This window comes from Phyllobates terribilis, unplaced genomic scaffold (assembly GCF_046119375.1).
Source record: "Phyllobates terribilis strain yellow unplaced genomic scaffold, ASM4611937v1 Scaffold_3__8_contigs__length_932513732, whole genome shotgun sequence".
NCBI lineage: Eukaryota > Metazoa > Chordata > Amphibia > Anura > Dendrobatidae > Phyllobates > Phyllobates terribilis.
Window position 1 is genome coordinate 184,861,151 of NW_027362763.1, and position 22,799 is coordinate 184,883,949.

General features: G+C 41.9%; 1 protein-coding gene across 1 annotated transcript; it reads left to right on the plus strand.

Annotated features, from left to right (window-relative positions):
- Positions 1-10,883: 10,883 nt before the first annotated feature.
- On the plus strand, positions 10,884-22,576 carry AMOTL2 (angiomotin like 2). Its single transcript, XM_073674323.1, has 10 exons — positions 10,884-11,113; positions 12,538-13,322; positions 14,324-14,477; positions 15,252-15,396; positions 15,817-15,909; positions 17,684-17,979; positions 18,071-18,366; positions 18,455-18,639; positions 18,767-18,910; positions 21,303-22,576. Exons 2-10 carry the CDS (start codon positions 12,634-12,636, stop codon positions 21,359-21,361), a joined length of 2,061 nt encoding a protein of 686 aa, XP_073530424.1. The 5' UTR covers positions 10,884-11,113; positions 12,538-12,633; the 3' UTR covers positions 21,362-22,576.
- Positions 22,577-22,799: the final 223 nt, after the last annotated feature.

A 22,799-nucleotide genomic window follows, 5' to 3' on the forward strand; every position in this document is an offset into this window, starting at 1 on the left:
TTACAGTAAGCAACACTGTCACTGTACTTCATATATATGTGACTGACATGTTTCTATCTATCTAATCTATGTGTGATTCTCTATTCCTTCTATTCTAAATTGTCGGGTACAGATGCTGAATTGCCGGCCGGCTTTTTTAAAGAGACGGTGCATGAAAACACTATTATTTTTTTTAATAAATCCTTTGCAGTAAATGACAAGTACAGTAAGCAACACTGTCACTGTACTTCATATATATGTGACTGACATGTTTCTATCTATCTAATCTATGTGTGAAGCTCTATTCTGTCTGTTATAAATTGTCGGGTACCGCTGCTGAATTGCCGGCCGGCTTTTTTAAAGAGACGGTGCACGAAAACACTATTATATTTTTTAATAAATCCTTTACACTAAATGACAAGTACAGTAAGCAACACTGTCACTGTACTTCATATATATGTGACTGACATGTTTCTATCTATCTAATCTATGTGTGATGCTCTATTCCTTCATGTCTAAATTGTCGGGTACCGGTGTATGCCGCTGCTGAATTGCCGGCCGGCTTTTTTAAAGAAAGCGTCTTCTGAGCAGTTTGCCCGCTTTTGGACACCTTTGAAGGTGTTTTCTATGTGTTCCTATGTGTTTTTGTTTGCCTGCCATTGGTTTTAACGGTGTTCGACGGTGTTCTAAGGTGTTCGACGAACAGTTCGACGAACAGTTCCTCGAACATCCCGGTGTTCGACGAACCGAACCGAACCCGAACACTACGGGGGTGGCTCAACACTAATGAGGAGTACATATCGATCTGACAGCATGAGGTCGTACCGAATTTTCTGAGGATCTTCCTGCAACATCTTATGGCCCAAACTAGGCACTGAGGAGTGTGCCTTAAAGCCTTCCATACAGAGCAAGCCAGGCAGGGAACTGTGTAAGGGAAACATAACGGTTGTTGGGAGTGCTGTGGTGCCAGATGGGGAAACCCTAGGGCTGACAGGAGCTGTTAGAGTAGGGACAGTCCCAGCTGAATGTAAGAGAATGCTTTAAATGTACTGTGTTGGTGAAACTAGAGCTGAAGGGTGCTGTGCCAGATACTGCATGTTAAAGACTGTTGTATCTGAATTGTCCAGTAAAGTTGATCTTGTTAAGACGAATTCGGTGTCCTCTGATGTGTGGCTGGTCCTGGACCTGAGGATGAGGAGACAGCAAAAGCATCCAGCCTGCAAGTGAATGCAATGCAATGTACATAACACAACACTTATCGACAGGGACACTGTGTATTTGTAAAGTGCCAGAGCATGGAGAAACAGCAGCTCACCCACGGCTTCCATCCTGGGCACCTTACAACTTCACTAATTGGGGAACAGATTTTTTTTCATCTCTACTCCTCTATTTAAAAATTATACACGTTTAAATAAAAAAAAATACAATGAAGAGTCCTCTTTAATAATTAATTAAGCCGTGTGTAAATTGGATTTGGTGACAGACACTGCCGTTACTTTTTATAGACAAGCTGAAGATGATGTACCTGTATGTCAGACTTGGGGTCACAGCGTGTGAAGGGGGCTCAGGAGTTGAGCTCCCTCCGTAAGGGCTACATTATATAGCCGTCATCTATCTCTCACAGCAGGGGCCGAAGCTGAGCTCCGATTTCTGTTGTTAACCATTTAGATGCTGCTGTGAATCTCTGACAGCGGCATATAAAAATGGAGCAGTTACCAGTGTGCGCGAGGCACTGATGAGTTACCATGACAGTCGGAGACCTGTTGAAACCTCCCTTTGCCTCCAGACGATTGCTGGTGACTGCTCTTAAGGGGACTAAAAATTAAGTAAAACATTTAAAAAAAAGTTTTAAAAACGTAAGTTTATAAAGTTTGAAAAATTAAGAAGTTTACATTTTTTTTAAAAAAAAAAACCTATTTGGTATTGCCGCATGTGTAAAAGTCCAATCTATCAAAATTAATCAACCAGTACGGTAAACACCGTTTTTAAGTACACTGCATGGTAAAATGAATGGTGCCATTCAAAAACTACAACTAAAGTCTCTACATATTTTGTGTCTTTGGTAAATACTGAATCTTCTGTGCTTTTGGGACCATGACATTTTCCACTGTGAGATTTACTTATCACAATGTGGTTAACAAACAGATTGCAATAAAGACCCACACACAAACTATTTTAAGAGATACGCCTGGTGTTTATTATAGACAGCCACAGTGATTATTTAACAAAATTTATTAAAGGGAACATGTCATCTGATTCATGCTGCCCAAACCTCAGGCAGCATGAATCTGATCCTGGCTGCATGATGGCAGAGAGGTATATTTTTCTCTAAAACCCTTCAGCATTTTAGGGAACACAAACTTTAAGGCTGAGTTCACATAATGCGTTTTTAATGCGTTTCCGCGGCGTTTTTGCAGCTGCGGAAACGCCGCGGAAATGCATTAAAAATGCATGGTAGAAGGGCAGCAATGTTCCCCAATTGAAATCCGCATGTGCTGTGCCCATGATGCGGATTTTTCCGCATTTTAAACGCTGCGCTCAAAAGTCCGCAGCATGTCAATTAATTTTGCGTAAACGCGTCGTTTTTGCCGCCATTGACTTGCATTAGAACGCGCCAATTCCGCAAGACTGCATTTGTACTTGCGTTATTGGCGCGTTCTAATGTGCGGATGGTACCCGGGTGTGGAGAAGATAAGACTCTCCTCCACACCCAGGCACCATTTAAAAAGCTGTAAAACAAGAATAAAATAAAAAATAAGATATATTCACCTTCTGACGGCCCCCGGTCTCCTTCCCTCTGCTCGCGTGCAAGACTGAAGGACCTTCGGTGACGTCACAGTCATGTGACCGCAGGCCCTTCAGCGCAGTGCCTCGCGATATCCCGGCAGCCAGGAACAAGCCAGGAACAAACGCGGCAGCACACACCGGGCCATCAGAGGGTAAGTATAGCTTTATTTTTTTATTTTTAAACATTCTTATACGGTCACACTATATAAATCCATGCTGTTTGCATGGATTTATATAGTGTGACCTAGTTGTCAAGCACTTTCCAAGTGATGCTAAAATCGCCTGGAAAGCGCTTGTCAATCTGCATGCGGAAATGCATGTGAATCCGCATGTATTCCGCAGGAAAAACGCATGTACAATCCGCATGCGTTTTTCCTGCCAGGGAGATGCAGAAATTTTCTGCTTCATTTCTGCATCCTGTGCACATACCCTAATGGTCCGGACTGCGCTGTTGCAGTCGACTGACATATCTCTCCCTATGTACACACGAGAGAGACCTGTCAATCACATCTAGCAGTGCTGGGAAGAGCCAACCATCTGTGCAGTCAGATTAGTTTTGTCTCCGGATATGTTAACCAACTTGATCATTAAAGTTTATTTTCTCTGAAATATCAGAGCATTTAAGAGAATATATAACTGGCTACAATCGTGCAGCCCGGATTTGATTCATGCATGGTTTGGGCAACATAAATCAGATGACAGGTTCCCTTTAAATCCATTATATTGACACCAATAAAAGATATAAATCTATCCTAAAACTATCCTTAAAATACATGTCAAAACCTGGATAGTCATGATTAAGTGACACACTTTCCAATTCTTGTTTACTCGCTTATATAGCGCCATCATATTCCACAGAGCTTTACAGACATCATCATCACTGTCCCCATTGGGTCTCACAATCTAAATTCCCTATCAGTACATCTTTGCAGTGTGGGATGAAACTGGAGTTATTTTTTTTAAAGGCCTTCGGCTCGGTCTTGGACCGTGGCGACTTGATGGATGAACGCTCTGTAGGAAGATCAATCATGTGCAAGCCTAGATAGGTCCACCAGGGTCTTCTCCGGTGTTATCTTGATGGCTTGATACTATCAGGTTGCTGGTCTTCCTCTTCGTCTTGTTCCTTATATTCTTCCAATCATGATGTCCTTCTCTAGTGATTTCTCTCTTTGTATGATGTGTCCAAAGTAGGTAAGTCGTAGCTTTGTCATCCTTACTTTGAGTGAAATGTCTGGCTTGATTTGTTCCAAAATTGATTTGTTTGTTCTTCTTGCCAACCATGGTATTGATAAATTGAAGTACCAGTGGAAACCCACGTAAAGATGGGGAGAACATACAAACTCCTTGTAGATGTTGTCCTTGGTGGGATTTTACCCCAGGACCCCAGCACTGTAAGGCAACAATGCTAATCACTGAGCCACCTTTTCTCCAAATTGAGAATTAGATGACTTATGTACACTGTGTGGCACACTCTTTTAGGCTACAGTTACATGACACCTTTGATCATACGACAATATTCAAGTTGTATTACTAAGAAATGTGCACAATTTTTCCATCACTTGCAGTTCTGGGACTATTTCTTGTTGTGATTTGGTTTCGAAACATGTTGGATTTTCGGTCACACATGACCTCACCATCACTAACACACAATGAAAGGGGGGTGCAAATGCAACCTGTCTGTGACTTGGCTGTTAAAAAAAAACACAGCCATACAGTCGACAGGTTGCAGATAAGTCCCAGTTGAATGCCACTTGCAATGCAGTCATGATGGAAAATGTATGTGGGAATTTGTGACCTGTGAAAACAAATCAACTAATATACACTGCTCAAAAAATTAAGGGAACACTCAAATAACACATCCTAGATCTGACTGAATGAAATATTCTCATTGAATACTTTGTTCTGTATAAAATTGAATGTGCTGACAACAAAATCACACAAAAATCATCAATGGAAATCAAATTTATTAATCAATGGAGGCCTGGATTTGGAGTCACCCTCAAAATTAAAGTGGAAAAACACACTACAGGCTGATCCAACTTTGATGTAATGTCCTTAAAACAAGCCAAAATGAGGCTCAGTACTGTGTGTGGCCTCCACGTGCCTGTATGACCTCCCTACAACGCCTGGGCATGCTCCTGATGAGGTTGCGGATGGTCTCCTGTGGGATCTCCTCCCAGACCTGGACTAAAGCATCCGCCAACTCCTGGACAGTCTGTGGTGCAAAGTGACGTTGGTGGATGGAGCGAGACATGATGTCCCAGATGTGCTCAATCGGATTCAGGTCTGGGGAACGGGCGGGCCAGTCCCTAGCTTCAATGCCTTCATCTTGCAGGAACTGCTGACACACTCCAGCCACATGAGGTCTGGCATTGTCCTGCATTAGGAGGAACCCAGGGCGAACCGCACCAGCATATGGACTCACAAGGGGTCTGAGGATCTCATCTCGGGATCTAATGGCAGTCAGGCTACCTCTGGCGAGCACATGGAGTGCTGTGCAGCCCTCCAAAGAAATGCCACCCCACACCATTACTGACCCACTGCCAAACCGGTCATGCTGAAGGATGTTGCTGGCTGCAGATCGCACTCCACAGCGTCTCTAGACTCTGTCACGTCTGTCACATGTGCTCAGTGTGAACCTGCTTTCATCTGTGAAGAGCATAGGGCGCCAGTGGCGACTTTGCCAATCCTGGTGTTCTGTGGCAAAATGCCAAGCGTTCTGCACGGTGTTGGGCTGTGAGCACAACCCTGATCTGTGGACGTCGGACCATCATACCACCCTCATGGAGTCGGTTTCTAACCGTTTGTACAGACACATGCACATTTGTGGCCTGCTGGAGGTCATTTTGCAGGGCTCTGGCAGTACTCTTCCTGTTCCTCCTTGCACAAAGGCAGAGGTAGCGGTCCTGCTGCTGGGTTGTTGCCCTCCTACGGCCCCCTCCACGTCTCCTGGTGTACTGACCTGTCTCCTGGTAGCACCTCCAGCCTCTGGACACTACGCTGACAGACACAGCAAACCTTTTTGCCACAGCTCTCATTGATGTTCCATCCTGGATGAGCTGCACTACCTGAGCAACTTCTGTGGGTTGTAGAGTCCGTCTCATGCTACCACGAGTGTAAAAGCACAACCACAATGCAAAAGTGACCAAAACATCAGCCAGAAAGCATTGGTACTGAGATGTGGTCTGTGGTCCCCACCTGTAGAACCACTCCTTTATTGAGGGTGTCTTGATAATTGCCAATAACTTCCAGTTATTGTCTATTCCATTTGCACAACAGCATGTGAAATTGATTGTCAATCAGTGTTGCTTCCTAAGTGGAGAGTTTGATTTCACAGAAGTTTGAGTTACTTGGAGTTATATTCTGTTGTTTAAGTGTTCCCTTTATTTTTTTGAGCAGTGTAGTTGGACGACAATGAGTAGCAGGTAAGTCACACTGTTTTTGGTCATAGGTTTTGGCTAAGAATTACTATCGCCCTACTAAAGCATGAACTGAGCAGGTTAATGAAAAAACCCGCAGGCATATTACCAGTGAATTTCAATCACATACAGCTTGCAGGAAAAGTTGCGCTCTGTGGCCAAACACCCAGCAGTTTTGTAATTTTTGCAACAGTTGCATTATGTTGCGTGTCGCACTGCAACCATGTTCACAATCATTGTGCAACCAAATAATTAGCGTTAAGGGAATATTGAACGCAACGATAAGGCGGGGGATCTACAGTGACTTTGGCTGCAACAGACAAGTGCAGTTCACGAACGTGCTACATGGCAGCAAATTGTAAGAGTATGTGGTCATGTTGCAGCAAAACACCACTATCTTTAGGCATGGCATGTGTCATAGCCAAGGTTGCCCTGTAGCCCCAGTCTATGAAAGAGGCCCAGTATTTTATTCTTCTGTAACAAATCAGATGTATAATAGCATGGCTGCCTATAGACACACCCATGTTACATCCTGGTTCTAATTCTATTATATGAAAAACCTTTTTCCATCAAGCGAGTCGTCCTTCGCGGCACGGACAATCCATGTGGCACCTCAGTCCAGAATATCTCTACTTGCCTTAGAATACATAAGAATCTCGCTAGGACAGCTGGCAGACATATTTTATCTGAAGTATTTGTAAAATGCTTGTGATATATATATAATATATATTATCTAGATGTATTATGTGTTATGTCTGGCCCACAGGGTATACGGTATGCCTATACAGATTGTGATATATATGTAATCTCCTGGCAGCGCTTCTCCATTCCATGAGTGACAATAGGGATCATCGACAATATGTAACATGATAAGAGATGCAGGGAATTTTATGCTGTACTCAAAAACATCAATTAGACCTGTTAGTTAATGGTTTGCTATATCTGTGTGCTAAACTCCCATTTAGTGACCAGTGTCAGGCAGCTGCTTCAAAGGCAAATAAAATAATGGGATGCATTAAAAGAGACATAGATGTTCATAACAAGAACCTGGTTTTGCCTCTATATAAGTCACTAGTACGACCACACTTAGAATGCTGGGTACAATTTTGGTCTCCAGTGTATAAGAAGGACATAGCTGAACTAGAGTGGGTGCAGAGAAGAGCAACCAGGGTTATTAAGCATAGGTAATTTTTCCCTCTAATATTGGGCAATTAGCATCTGCCTCATGGGGCTTTTGCCTTCCTCTGGATATTAGGGTATAGGTTGAACTTAATGGAATCGTGTCTACTGTACCTTCAACCTTAAAAACTATGGAACTATGACTGTTCTGTACAGCCGTCACTCAAGTCTAACTGTTGCGATCGGAGCTGTTGTCACAGGAGCATTTAAAATCTTGGAGGTCCTTTCTGCTGCCCATTGCCCCCAATCACCAAACAGTGGGATGTGCATGGCATTGTCATGGAATCTGGGTACCTACTGAAGGTCCCCATCGCCCAGGTTTACCTTTCTGAAGCTCAGCCTGCAACTTAGTAGGAGATTAGTAGTGCACACTGCAATATTACAAGGGCAACACGGTGGCTCAGTGGTTAGCAGGGTGGCTCAGTGATTAGGCTGGGGTCCTGGGTTCAAATCCCACCAAGGACAACATCTGCAAGGAGCTTGTATGTTCTCCCTGTGTTTGCGTGGGTTTCCTCCGGGTTCTCTAGTTTCCTCTCACACTCCAAAGACATACTGATAGGAAAATTAGATTGTGAGCCCCAATGGGGACTGTGCCGATAATGTTGCAATTTGTCTGTAAATTGTCTAAATTGTAAATCGCTGTGGAATATGTATATAAAGAGTATTATTACAGTATTGTGGTGTATTGTAAAAGCAGTCAAGTGATTGCATGTTCAAGTCTTTTAGGGGGACTTGTGCAATATTTAAAAAAACAATGAAAAATATGTAACACAAAATATATATACAGTATATTGCGACAAAGTCACTGGTAAAGTGCTGGAGGGGAGACATGTTTCCCTGAGGCTATTAGCGTCAGTGAATTAAAACCGTTAAGTTTCCTCCAACATGTTGTTTGCTGAGAGGGTTAAGCACCATTTGTAAAAGGGCTGGTCTTTATGAGAACAATCATAGAGGGGACGGGTGGTTGTTCTCCATATCTCCACCTCAGGGTGTGGTCTGGGATTTAAATACTCGGCCTGCTGAGGCATTCAGTGTTCAGTAGGTCTGGAGAGAGGAACTCCAGATCTGTTTGTGTGGAGCTATCCTGAACCATGTGGAGTTGCTGAACTCTAAGCAGGCGGATCTCTGCTACAGCAAAGACTGTACTTCTGTGTTACCATTTTGCTTTGTGTTCCCTGTTTTGCCCAAAGGGCCGTGTTTTCTTTTATGGACTCAGTGTTGGTTTATGCTGCATTTTAATAAACAAACCAGAAGTTTTAAAGAGACAGCATACCTGTGTCTACCTCCGTGTGCAGCTGAGTGAGCCATCTACGACAATAAACTTTTAGTACATGTCCAAAACTTCAGACCACCTCCCTTTTCCCTTAGTGTAAATAAAATCTTAAAAATAATATATCTGGTGTTGGCTGCATACGAAGCTGTCTGTCATAATAAAGTATGATAATATTTACTCATGAGTTGAAAGTCAAAAAATGGCAGAATTGCTGTTTTTTTGGTCACGTTGCCTCCCCAAAATAAAAAAAAATGAATCAGGAAGTCGTCTGGACACCAATATGATAATGATAAAAACTATTGGACAAGAATGAAAAAATGTATAGGGCTTGGAATATAAAAAGTAATAATCAAATGCAAACAAGGGTCCACATAATCCTGAAGTCAGTCTTCTTTTTTTTTACATACTGTACGTAATAGAAATGAGATTGTCATTTAGTAAAATTCATTGTGAATAGTAATGTGTTAATTATTGTTTTTTATAAACTACAGATGAACCTTCTAAACTATTTAACAGTACATCAATGATGGCGTCTAAAGCCCCCCATACATATTAGACTGTTGTTGGCCGAATGATACTTCTCTCGGCCATCTCTCTCATACACAGGAATGCTCGCTCCAAAACCATTAATATCGCCGGTTGCAGCTGACATTAGTCTAATGTGTATGGGGTCAGTTAAAGAGTTAAAGGGAATCTGTCACCAGGTTTTTGCTATCCCATCTGACAGCAATATGATGTAGGGGCAGAGACCCTGATTCCAGTGATGTGTCACTTACTGAGCTGCTTGCTGTCATTTTGATAAAATCCCTGTTTTATCTGTTGCAGATCTCCCAGTTCTCTGAATGTTGAGCTCAGTGTAACCCCGCCCCCACCACTGATTGGCAGCTTAATGCCCATGTACACAAAAGCTGCCAATCAGTGGTGGGGGCGGGGTTATACAGAGCTCAACATTCAGAGAACTACAGGGAGATCTGCAACAGATAAAACAGGGATTTTATCAAAATGACAGCAAGCAGCTCACTAAGTGACACATCACTGGAATCAGGGTCTCTGCCCCTACATCATATTTCTGTCAGATGGGGTAGCAAAAGCCTGGTGACAGATTCCGATTTAAAGAGTATGGGTCATTAGAAAATGATTTATTGCTTCAATTTATGAATATTATTATTGTTTTAATTTTCTATTTCTTTTCTATATTTGAAGGGTTGTCCAACTTCTCCAACAAAAATTGAAAAGGCAGGGAGTGTGATCAAATAATAAAAGAGGCTATGCTCATTACCGGAAGTTATGACATTCCAATGTTCAGGTGATGGAGGAACGATGTAGCGTTGCTAGTGCACATTGCTGCCCTACAGCTGTATTTAACACCCTGGTCAAGGCGGAGGAAATTTTGGCTGCCCCCTTTGGCACCAAGCACACGGGCATAAAAAAGAGTCGGTTCAAACACCGGATGGCTAGATTTCTGTCCACTGAACACATTTCATAGATTCATTTGTATGTTGGGATGTATAAACATATTTAATACGCTTCATAAAATCTGCTATTTTCCAGCTCCTTGACTTCACTGGTGACATCGGATATGATACGGTGATTTCATAACCACATCTAAATAAAATCTAGTCATGTAATTGTTTTTTTTTTTAAAAAAAAGAACACAACAAGAAAAAAACAACAACACCCTAAATATTCTAATGATTATCACAAAATATAAAACTTTTATATATATATATAAAAAAAATCTGTATATTATATAAAGGTTCAATTAGATATTATTTACCATAAATTTACCATTATCTTAAAATATAATGTTTCTCAAAAAAACAAAAAAATCTCAAAATTACAGGAAGATGTGCAATCATTCCAGAGTTTTTTCCACATTAAGTGACACTGGTCAGATTTGAAAAAAATTGTCTTGGTTACTAAGGAGTTAAAATGATGATGATAATAATAATAATAATAATTAGTAGTATTAATAATATTGAGAAAAGTAGTAATAATATTAATTTAAATAACAGGATTTATATAAAGCAATAGACTGCAGCTACATAATTTTCATCTATGTAATATATTGATGTATTTTGATGTAGCTTGGAATAGATCCTGCAGAATTTCTGCTCTGTTTCTCTCCTCTTCCAGTGCACTATACACAGTGCAGCAGGGGATTATACTGCCCCTAGTGGAATGCAGGGGTATGTGCAGCTCCTGGAGAGAGTGAGGGTGGAGAGCACAGTCCCAGGGGAGGGAAGGAGAGGAGGGGCAGGAGAAAGGTTATGTGTGGTTAGAGCTGTTATCCCAGGGGGAGCCTGAAACTCTCACATTCCTGGCATAGCAGAGCTAGTGAGGCAGCAGAGCAGAGGGCTAGGACAGCAGTGAGCCAGTGAGAGAGTCAGTCTGCTCTGAGCTCTCAGGCTGTGCACAGCTCCCAGCACTCAGTGATAGACACCAAGGCACATGCTGCAGCATTGGGGATGACCTGGTGAGTGCACACTGTCATCTCATGTTCTTCTTCAGGGATTGGGATTATAACATGGATGTGTTTTGTTTGTTTTGTTCTATTTTTTCTGCAACAATATAGTTTTAGGCGTTTTGCAAATGTTACTATGTTTATTCCCATGTTGTTGTTTTTTACTTGTTATGTTTAATGTGTTAATAATCAATATCACTCCTGCATAATACAAGGAAGCATTGAACATATGTTAACATATTTACATAGAGCTATGTTTATATTACCTTTGCTGTTATATATATATGGACATAGGTGTGGGTTTATTTATTATATTGTTTATTATAATATATCTTATTTTATGATATAGCTTGTGCATACTAATAGGACTAGTCTCTTGTTGGTCCGGGTGGCATGTGCCAAGTTTTTGCAATATGTTTTGTCTTTTTGACTATTTATAGTGTTGTGATAGGTGGCTCGGTATGCTTTGTTTACAATGGAAGGGTTAACAATGGCGCATTCTTTCATGGGGAGAGAAGGACAGAAATGCAGGTGTTTGGTCACCCCTAGCAATGGCTAAGGAATTTGTAGGGTATTTTTTTTTTGTTATTGTTCTTATTTTGAGTACAGGCTTTTGTATAGTTGTGGCCGGGCTGCAATCCACAAAGAATGTCAATTGCAACACAAAGAGACTGGTGATGTCAGGCCGTAGATATTTCTGAGGTGATAGTATCTCCTACGCTGTGGAAAACAGCTCTGGGCATTAAAAATCCACAACTTGTGGCCTTTAAATTTATCATTTTGTTGACAGCATTATGTAAAATGCGGATCATTTTTTATTTAATTGATCGTTACATATTAAAATGATGATATGTGTCAACCTGGAAACCACATGGCATGGCCGAAATGTAGAAAATGCAAAATTTAAAATTCCAATTTTTCATAATTACTGTGAGATGTTTCCATAGATGAAACATTGTATGATTTGTTGTTCAACTTCAACTAGGATTTCTGGTATTCGGCTACAAAACAGGAGCTGCAGGGGGGCATACCGGAGAAATACTGGACCTTATCTCTTTAGAAAAAAAGGGGAGGGAGAATTCCAATCATTAATACAGCCCCCTCGCCTAAAACAAAAAACAGGTCAAAAGTCTTACCTCTCCAGGTTACTGTGAGGCAGCGGGTGTTAGGGACCAGAGCAGTAGAATGGTATTTGCAATTAACCACAAAAGGTACCATCAAGGTCAGTCCTTTGCTGCTAAATGCTCAGGAATAACCAGGGTTCCTCAGCCTCCATCAATGTCCTCTGATGTTATCTATTAACATGTAAAATTTTGGTAAAGTAAATAGTTTTCAAAGAAAAAAATGCAGATAATGGGTTATATATTTATTATCTTAAAAAGCAAGATGAGTGTAGACCACGATCCTATTGTAATATGTTGTTTTTCCTTCCACAGGCTGCTATCACCAGAGCCTTAGATCAGCAGAAGATTCAGGGAAAAGGATTTTTTATTTTCCTCTTGTGGGATATATATTTATTTTTTTGAGCAAGAATGAGAACAGCGGAGGATTCGTCTGGAACAGTCCTACACCGTCTTATTCAGGAGCAACTGAGATATGGGAATCTGAGTGAGAATCGCACATTGTTGGCCATTCAACAGCAAGCTTTGAGGGGAGGTGGGGTCAGTGGAAGCCCTAGATCATCCCTTGAAAGTCTTGAACAAGAGGAGATGCAGGGGAGCCCTTCAACAAGGCAGGAACCTCAAGGGCAGGAACATCATTGTGACCATTTCTACTTGGAGAACCCTATGTACAAAGCTTATGAGTTCCAACATAAGGGTGAGGAGCTCCCAACCTATGATGAAGCCAAAGCTGCCCTTGCTCAATATTACGCAGCTCAAAATGTCCAGAATGTTGAACATGTTCCTCATAGGCAGGACCAGTCCCTTATGGAGCTGAAGCATGGTCATGTAAGATCTCTAAGTGAGAGGTTGCTGCAGATGTCTCTTGAACGTAATGGTGCCAAGTCTCAAAACTTCATAAGCTCCTCACACAGCTTCCCTCAACTTTCTAAGCAGTACCAGCTATCAGTAGCTCGTGGACAACAAGATGGAGTAGTACACTACAGAAATGCTCCACCTGAGTATCCAACTTACAGCCAACCTGAGCAGATGAGCGTGTATGCTCCCGAACAAAGGCGATATCCTGGAGATCTCCCATTGTACCATCAGCCTGATATCAGGTAAACACATAAAATACAAGAACCATTGTTCTATTTCCTGTAAAGTCTAACATGGTCCATAATAATTCTTTCTTCTATCCGAGAACCCATAAACCAGACTTCAAACAGTTGACAATCTGAACTGTGCCTGTGTACATAGATGTATTCAGCCGCACAGACAGACCAACATTGTATTAAAAGCTACATCAAAGGCGGATATAAAAACTCTGGTCTTTGGTATTTAAAAGAGATCCCTGACAATAAAGCCTGAGCTGGTGGGCTACGACAATTCTGCATTGTTCACACAGGAAGAGATAAGCAAAGACAGGAAGTGGCTCCGAGAAATGCCGATAGTAACCAAGGAATATTTTCAGCCTCATAGTAAAAGAATTTTCTCCCTTGTTAGTTCTTGAAACCCCTTTGGCACCAGCGGTGATTAGTCCCATTAACGGAAATACCATCTCCATTGTGAGGGCCATTGTGAATTCCTAAAGTTCCAGTCAACCTTAGGCCGTGCACCTACATCCACCGCCTTCCTCTTAGACTTTGGTATCCGAGCTAGCTCTGGAATGGCATTTAGCTCATAAGTAGGATCAATAATTTATACATTAGGTAATTATATTCATAGGAAATTACAAGCATACTCCGGACCTGAGCTAGAATCGTGAGGCACAATCATGGAGTAATTAGATGGCCTCCTATGGCGTAAAGATTCAGTATAGTCTCAGGCTAATTAGTGATTTCTGGGAGTCGGTGCATTAATTTCGGAGACGCTTGGAAAGATGCTGCTTTGTGTAGGTTGTACAAGACCGTACAAGTTAATGCTAATCTCTCGGTAGCGTTATAAAAGCAGTTCCCAATGGAAGGTGAAGTCATTTGGTTATTTTGGGACAGGAAGGAAGCGCTATCCATCTGCATTTACATTTGGAACCGATTTACGTCATAAAACAAGTAACGATCTGTTCACTAAGCTTGATCTGTGCAGGGATATCTGACTGAACACTCTCATTTCTTCCTTGCAGGACAATGCCAGATCCTAATGTACAATATGGCCAAATGGCATCCTTCAATGTGGCGGGTAACCATATGGCTCGCATGGATGCCTTGCTGCGAGAAAATGAAAAGTTGCGCAGAGAACTTGAGACCTACAGCGAAAAGGCAGTCCGGATCCAAAAGGTAAAGACAACATTATAATAAGGCTCCTGGCACACGTCACAAGTGCTACCCAGCTGTCTTTCCTGTCTGGTGCACCAGTCCCTACATTTTTGGAAAACCCATTAGTGTCCATAATACGATTCCCATCAACAAACAGGTTATTGTAAAGTATCTCCAGCTGGTCAGGGAGGGTGAGGTGTCTACCCCTCTCGGTTTCGTTTTGTCAACCCTTTCACTTTCTTTGCATCAAGGCCCCCTCCTATAGTCTCCCCTTTAACAGCTGCGAGGACTCTTTGCACAATGAGGCAGCTATGTGCCATTTGTTAAAGGCACACGTAGAGCTGAAGGCCGCTGACAGTTGCTTGGGTTTTGTGTTCTGCTTGAGCTGACCTGATGTGGCATAAATGAGCCATTGTGTGCGGATGAAAAGGTGCCTGTGTTAGGAAGGCCTCAGCTGTAAGGAGCAGGGAGGGGGTGCCAGCCCCTCAGCAAATGTGTAATCCAGACGGGCAGGTGGCACAAAGTCTACAGACCTAATCAGTGTTTAAATAAGGAGCTATGGTGCTGTCTGGGCCCTTTAAAACTATTTAGAAACCGAGCGTAATGAGATCACTCCAGGAAACCTGTTCGGTTTGTACGATTGAGGCCAAAACAAGACTTTAGAGAACCTTTGGAATATTATGAGTATAATACTAAGTATATATATATGTCCATGCAAATTGATCTATGAAGGAAGTATATAATATTAATCTTCAATCAGCATGACAGTCTATTAATCCCTCTCCGTTTTTGCAGTTGGAGACCGAAATTCAGCGAATCTCTGAAGCCTATGACAGCCTCATGAAAGCCTCCTCCAAGAGGGAATCACTTGAGACCACCATGAGGACCAAGATGGAAGAAGAAATGAGACGCATGCAAGACTTTAACCGAGACCTGAGAGGTGAGAGAAGATGGGACTACAAGAAAGGCTCCCACCCCCTGTAACAGGCCATGTCATGTGCTATCAATCATCATTATCTTCTCACAATAGATATTAGTGTTAAGTGAGTGGACTCAGGCTCTTAAGACTATCAAGTCCTTGAAAAGCCATGTACAGAGAACTAATCCATAGAAAAAACAATGGGGTCTTCTGCCAAAGCTCATTAACCTAGATCTCCAATAAACTTTGTGTTAATTGGAGTCTCCACTGAGCTCCACTGTCCTATATATGGGTTATTTTTTTGGAAGAATAACTTGTCACTAGAGAGGCAGCCTCAGAAATAAGGTGGAGGGATGAGCTGAGGATAAAGTAGAATAAGTAATCTGTTTCATCCAGGCAGAATTGTAAAGGCTAAATCTCATTTTTGTGGTTTTTCTTTAGAACGACTGGAATCTGCAAACAAACAGCTGGCAGCCAGGAGTCTGGAGAGCCGAGAGGACAACCAGGGGACGGTATCCAAGCTGCTTGCTCAATGTAAGTTGTACTTTTGCAAATCAACCCTAAAACTTGGTAGTATCACTACATTGAAAACTACAAGCCTAGTTCTGTTGGAAAACATTGCTATGGAGAACGAGAATCCAGTTTTGTACTTCAGTCCCCTGAGTTAGGAAGTCATGAATGTCTTCTTATTCAGCCCCTGTTACACACACTGCAAATATTACAAGTAGATTGCTAAGAGTCCATAAACCTGACCGCTGTGTATGTGGGATCTGGCCTGACGCACGTCTGAGGATACAGCGGAGGTGTGTCCATTCTTTGCTTCCTGAAGAAAAGGCTATGTTTCTTTAGCAAACAAACAGAGTTCAATGTGACCTGAATTCTTTGCATTCCAGTAGCTGATCGTCCCCATCCCCCCCCTTTCTTAGCTTTAGAAATGTGGAGGGAAAAAACACATTAGATCCCATGAATGGCTAGCACGGCAGGGGTTAACAGGATAAGTTCTGTAGTCTAGCAAAAAAAAAATTCTTGCTATACGAACTGGAAAAAATGAATGCCACGAGGAAGTGATAGAAAATACAATACTAGTGTGTGACTGCATTATTATCAATATTTCATACTGTCATGTTAAAGGATAGGTGATAAAAGTGTGACTGGTGGAGGACCTGAGAATTGGGGACACGTCTGCCCCATATGAATGGAGAAGTGGTACGCATGCCTGACCGCCGCTCTAGTCACTGTCTACAAGAGTGATGGTCACGCATGCGCACTATGGCTTTATTCACAGGGAATTTCGAGATCAGTGGAGGTCACCTGTCCCCATGTGAATGGAGTGGTAGTGCGCACTGTCTATAGTAGTGATAGTCACACATGCACACATGGGATTTTAGGATTCCCATTCTTGGATCGTTAGAGGTACCAGCTGGTGCACCCCCCACCGATCTCACATTTAAGGAAAGCAGTGCACGAACTGGCCGAGGGGCTCTCCTGACCCGAGCATGACAGCTTCATGTATTTCTATGCAGCTGTAACGCAAGAGTCAGGAGAGCCGCCAGCCAGTCCATGCACTGCATTCTGCTCTTGTTCCGATTTCCACAGGCGTCTGACTGTGCCCTTAGGTAATAAATACTGTTTGTAGCATAACCCCTTTAAGCATTCAGTACCTTCAGCCATAAGGCTGATCCGGGTTCCTATGCATTTTTATTATATATACTTGATACATTTTAATTACCCAGACTTATGTATATCCCAATGTTGGAGAGCTGGGAACACCACCAGAGAAAACTGGTCTTACCAGGATATACATCCTTGAGCTGTTATGTCCTTGGTGTCTGGCTTCCCCAAAGCCTGGGAACCTTAATGTTTGCTTAACCTTTTCATGGAAGAGTGAAGTAGCAGTCAAGTTTAACATATTCTTAGGAATATTCTTGTTAGGTCACTTCACATAGAGACAAAGCTCTTGTAAACATGTTCGGATCTCACGGGCCTTTTGGCTGTTTACAGAGCTTATCGTACCTCTCAGGTCTCTTCTTTTTTGTTTGCCAAGTCTGCTAAACCTCTCTGGGATCTCCAGCTCTGAGGGCACGTTACTGGCTTGTAGACTACTTGCAGATGTTGTACAGAACTCCACTCACCACTTCTTTGTTAAACTTGCCTTGTATTTGTTTCTGCACCGTGCTTCCCACCATGGACAGGTTCTTATTATGAATGGTTCATTTTAACCTGTTCCAAGAATCTGGTTCAACCCATCTAATGTAGAGATTACTGATAATTTCAGGTTTATTAATTATAAATTTGTAATTAAATGCAGGTCGTGAACAGCAGCAGGAAAAAGAGAAACTGGAGAGGGAGATCATCCTCCTGCGTAGTGCCAATGAGGACCAGCGGAGGAGAGCAGAGCTGTTGGAAAAAGCCCTTAGTAATGCCCAGTCCACCGCAGCGCGAACAGAAGATGAACTACGCAAGAAAAGGGCATATGTAGAAAAGGTGGAGAGACTACAACAAGCTTTAAGCCAACTCCAAGCTGCCTGTGAGAAGAGAGAACAACTGGAATTGCGTCTGAGGACAAGGCTGGAACAAGAGCTGAAAAATTTAAGGGCTCAGCAGGTATGGAGGACCCTAGTGCTCAATTTTTTACATAGACTGTACCTAGTATTCCCTACAAGAGAAATTCATAACTTGTTTTTTTTTCCAACAGAGACAACCACTGTCACAGAATGGAGGTCAATCCCCTGAGCTCTCTGTCCAAGTACTGTCTGAGCAGCTGAGGGAAAAAGAGGAAAAGATTTTGGCGCTGGAGGCTGACATGACCAAGTGGGAGCAAAAGTACTTAGAAGAACGTACTATGCGACAGTTTGCAATGGATGCTGCTGCCACTGCTGCCGCTCAGCGAGATACCACCATCATCAATCACTCCCCTCGCCACTCCCCAAACAATAGCTTCAATGAGGATCTCCTAATGGTCAACCACAGGCACCAAGAAATGGAAAACCGGTAAGCTGACTGTTCCATATTTCTATACTTGTGTGACTGCTATCCTTCCTTTTTAATAATTCTTTCCATGGTGCTTTTTCCTATGTAGAATCAAAGCTCTACATGCCCAGATACTAGAGAAAGATGCGGTGATCAAGGTCTTGCAGCAACGTAAACCCCACCAGGGCCCATTACGGCCGGCGAAATCTGTGCCCTCCATTTTCACCCTATCTGTATCAACTCCAAACTCAACGGTTGGAGATCGACAAGCCAGCGTGTCACAAGTGTTAGCAGGTGATTACTTGTGTGTATTACTTACACATCTCAAGACAGCTGGACTTGATGTTTTAACCATCTGATGTACGTGTACCTCCTGGAATCAGAAAATAACGCTTATCATTGCCTTATGTTTCCATTCCAGTCAGCCAACCAAACTGTTTGCCACCTGCCAATGCCAACATCTTACCCGTGCACTCGAAACATGGCAGCAAAGATGGCAGCACCCAGACGGAGTGTTCAACTCAAGTAACTGACTCCTTTCTGGATAATAACACATCTTCATTAGGTAATTTTAATTTAATTGCATTAATTTATTTTTTTTCACGGTTATTTTGTAATCTCCGTCAGCTTCATAGCCGTCAATTCAGTTCCCACAAAATACTATGGATTTTCAGAAAGGTGTGTTTTTGACGCACACAACCCTAAACACTACCACAGTAAACATTGTATATTCACCCAGGGAATAAAGCAAAGGGAAAAAAAACTTTGTATGCTAGGAACTGGATTACTTGAAGCCAGTGGGTGCCAAATTCTGCTGGTGGAGCACAGCAAACCATGAAGAAAACGAAGACGTAATGCGGCACAACCATCCGGTAAGATAAAAACGTCTTTATTTGTTATCCTTTAAAACAAGTGGATCCATACAAATTACATGTGCTAAAACTAAGTTGAATTTATTTGTTTTAACGGATAAGAAATAAAGAAGTTTTTATCTTACCAGATGGTTGTGCAGCATTACGTCCTCGTTTTCTTCACGTTTGTTCACCCATACAAGGCTTTCATTGGTTTGCTGGTAGTCTTCCACCACTATACCATTATAGTGCTAGTGTGGACATAGTGTCGCTAGAACGAGCCTGTGTATTCTTTCATTGCTGATACTCGGGAGAGGTTTCGCAACGGCAGAAGCTGCACTCGCTCACCTCCCCTCCCCCAGGCTGAGCCTGTGCCGAGCCTTGCATAGCTGAGAGCTTTCTCCTCTCACAATCCCTGCCAAGGCTTGGCCTCCCTTGGTGATGACTAATGCCAATGAATCTCAGCTATGCAGCTGGGAACAGAATGCAGGTGTGAGGCCAAAAGATTGAACGAAGAAGGGGGAGAGGGGTAAGAGAATATCTCTAATGCACCAGAGAATAAATTATTGATCTCACGTTACAATCAAACCTTATTATACCATAGGGTGATATCTAAAATATGTTAGGAAGATGAATGTTACGTACTCAGCACTAGTTCCCTGATTAGCAAAAAAAAAGTTGTCCGATCACTAGAAATAACCTCCTCCTCTAGTTTGAGTGGCACTAAGAAGCTTTTGTTAGTCATTATGTCCTTAAGAACAATTAGCCAATAGATTCCTTAAGGTTTTTCTCATATTTGTCACATTCCCATTACTCCGGAGTAACCTCACCATAAAGATACAGACTGTCTGCTCACCACGTAAGGCCACAGACATGTCTGGAATGTCTCCCCACCACTACCACCACTTCACGATCCAGCCAAAGAAAACAGGCCATTGTGACCCAGTGCGCTCGGTCTTGAAATCTTTAGCAATAGCGCTGCATACATCATCCCAGACAAACCCTTTCACACTACAAGGAAGGCCCACTGTCCCGGCTTCACTCCTCGTTACAATTCATTGTATGGAATTCAGTCTTCTTTTATGTGGCCACATATTAACATGACTGATCACATGCTTGTCTCATCATCTGTGTATTCAATGGCCTTTGTAAGGGGTGAATCAGAGAATGGAATCACTCGGGTGCATAGCTAGTGCTCAGATGGATAAAATCCACTCATGCATGGACAATCTGCTTCCATGCTGGCAGGACATCCAGTGAATGTATATTAATATCTGCTCGCCTGCTGCTCCTCATGTGCTGGCATCTGAAATATCACAATGTAGTGTGTCCAATGCATAAGAAATGTCTAACCATCAAGTCAGCTTCATATTTTACATTATCTTAATGATTTTATCATGACCAGTTTGTTTTTGTGTTCCAATGGCCGACTGCTATCTCACCTGTCCTCCCCTTCCCATACACCTATGATTGTGCGGACGGAATGAATTAAAGCTGAATGTACAGTGAAAAATAATCCTGAACGAGCTTTCTTAAGAATGCTCATTTCACGATAATCTTTCAGTGTAAACAGGTTGCTCATCATCCGAGGAACAAACAAAATGCTCAATCGTTGGGTGAAATGATTTTTTGCTCAGCGCAAAAGATCATCATTTTCGGCGGTGCATCACCCTATGTACACAGGACGAGTGAGAACAATGAAGCCGATGCACACCGTGTAGTCTATTACAGATCGCTCATTTTGTATTGTTTACTGCAGTCTGCCTGTGTAAACAGGCTATTAAACGACCACCGATCGGTAAAGGTTTACTGATTGGCAGATGTTAGTCAAGTTTGTGTAAATGGACCCCAAGTCACTACCAGAGAGACCTCTGGCATTGACCTATCATCTCTGAAAACAAAAGGTTTGGACATGTTAAAATCCAACTGGGCGATCCTTTTCTTCCCCATCGTTTTCCTTCAGAACAGAGTCAGAAAGCCCCCATACACATTTGATGGTTAACCAGTCCCTATAGGTTTGGCCAACTTTATCTTCAGCTCACCACTTATTCATTTTTCTGATGAGCGTCTGTATGTTAATGTTCTTTTTTTATTTTTGTTTTTCAGAAACTGAGTCTACTACTAAAAGCTCCAACATTTCTGAAATGGTTGAAATCCTCATCTGAGTTGGGGATAACGCCCAAATGTTGAGAAAGTCTTACATGACCAGGAACCATAGCTGGTCGATCATTTGTAGGCTACAGGGAATGAATCCTGTGCTGCAACTACGAGGCAGTCTTAACGCCAGAAGATGTGTTCAGCTTGGAGGCTCCAACCTAAACTGCAGATGGACCTTTAGAGTTGTGCAAGCGCTGGCTTCTCAGAAGACAAGACAAGAAGATTCGAGTAAGGCCTCCTTACATTTTCACTCATCTGAAGTTGAAGACGCTTACCAACTTCAATTAATGTGATACAGTATCTGATCTTTTGGAACTGCAACTCAACCACAAGACTTTGATTCATGTGGAAACAGACTCTGGGAGGGGGAGATGAATAAAGTCTACTTTTGGCTTTCGAAAGCCAAGGGCCAATTCCTGTTGCTGCTAGAAATACCTACAAAAATGTAGGGGTTTGAAGTGGTTTAAAATTATCGGACTATCGTCCCGAACATTTGTCATGTACATACTTATGTGTTTATTTTTATAAGTTTTCTTCTGTTGATTCTCGAATTGTATTTATACATCTACGTTTCTGTCTTGTTCAGACCTTCTGCGGTCTACTGTGATCGATGTTCTACCATGATACAAGGGTCAATACATGAGCTAAGCCTCATAGGTTGATACTTAGAAAAAGCTCACATAAGTACAAGCCAAATACCATTTCTTGTACATCTCCACTAGATCGTATATCGTATTTATTTTATATTTTAAAACCCCTTTCCCTCACTCCCACCCTTCCCTTTCTCATTGGGCTGCTGTTGCTGGTCAACAGTGGTCATTTTTTTGATTTCTCTTCTTGTACATTGTTTACAAAATTAGATCAGAAGAAAATTGCAAAACGCAATTTACTAAAGATTTTTTTCTAGTAATTTTCACCCCTTCCTCCACCCCTTTTGACATTAGAATGGGTTACAAATGTAATATATATTTTTTTTGTATTGGTATTTCTGCCTATCTGCGCTGTGAAAGTCTGTTTTATTCCAAAGATGTATGAATCTGATATATATTTTTTGTGAGTTTACTTAAGTTATCGAAAGTATTTAAAGATGTAAGCGTGGCTGTTGTTTCTTAATATTATTCGCTTAATGTATGCTGCCTGGATGCCGTCTGGTTCTGCTGTTGCAGACCAGGATTTTGTTATTTTAAATATGAAATTAAATAAATTTTAAAAGTAAAATGAAATTTTGTGTGACTTCATATAATTTCTTTATTACAAGGGAGTTCTATGCTTTGCGCAAAACTTAGGGGGCAATGGATATAGTGGTGATTCATTTGAAAAGGAAAGACGAAAATTCAGCTCCCACGATCCAATAAAATGATGGTTGGATTTATTGAATATATCACAAAAATCGGACAAGACAAGTACAAAAAGCAACGCGTTTCGGATCATGAAGAAGCATAGGAC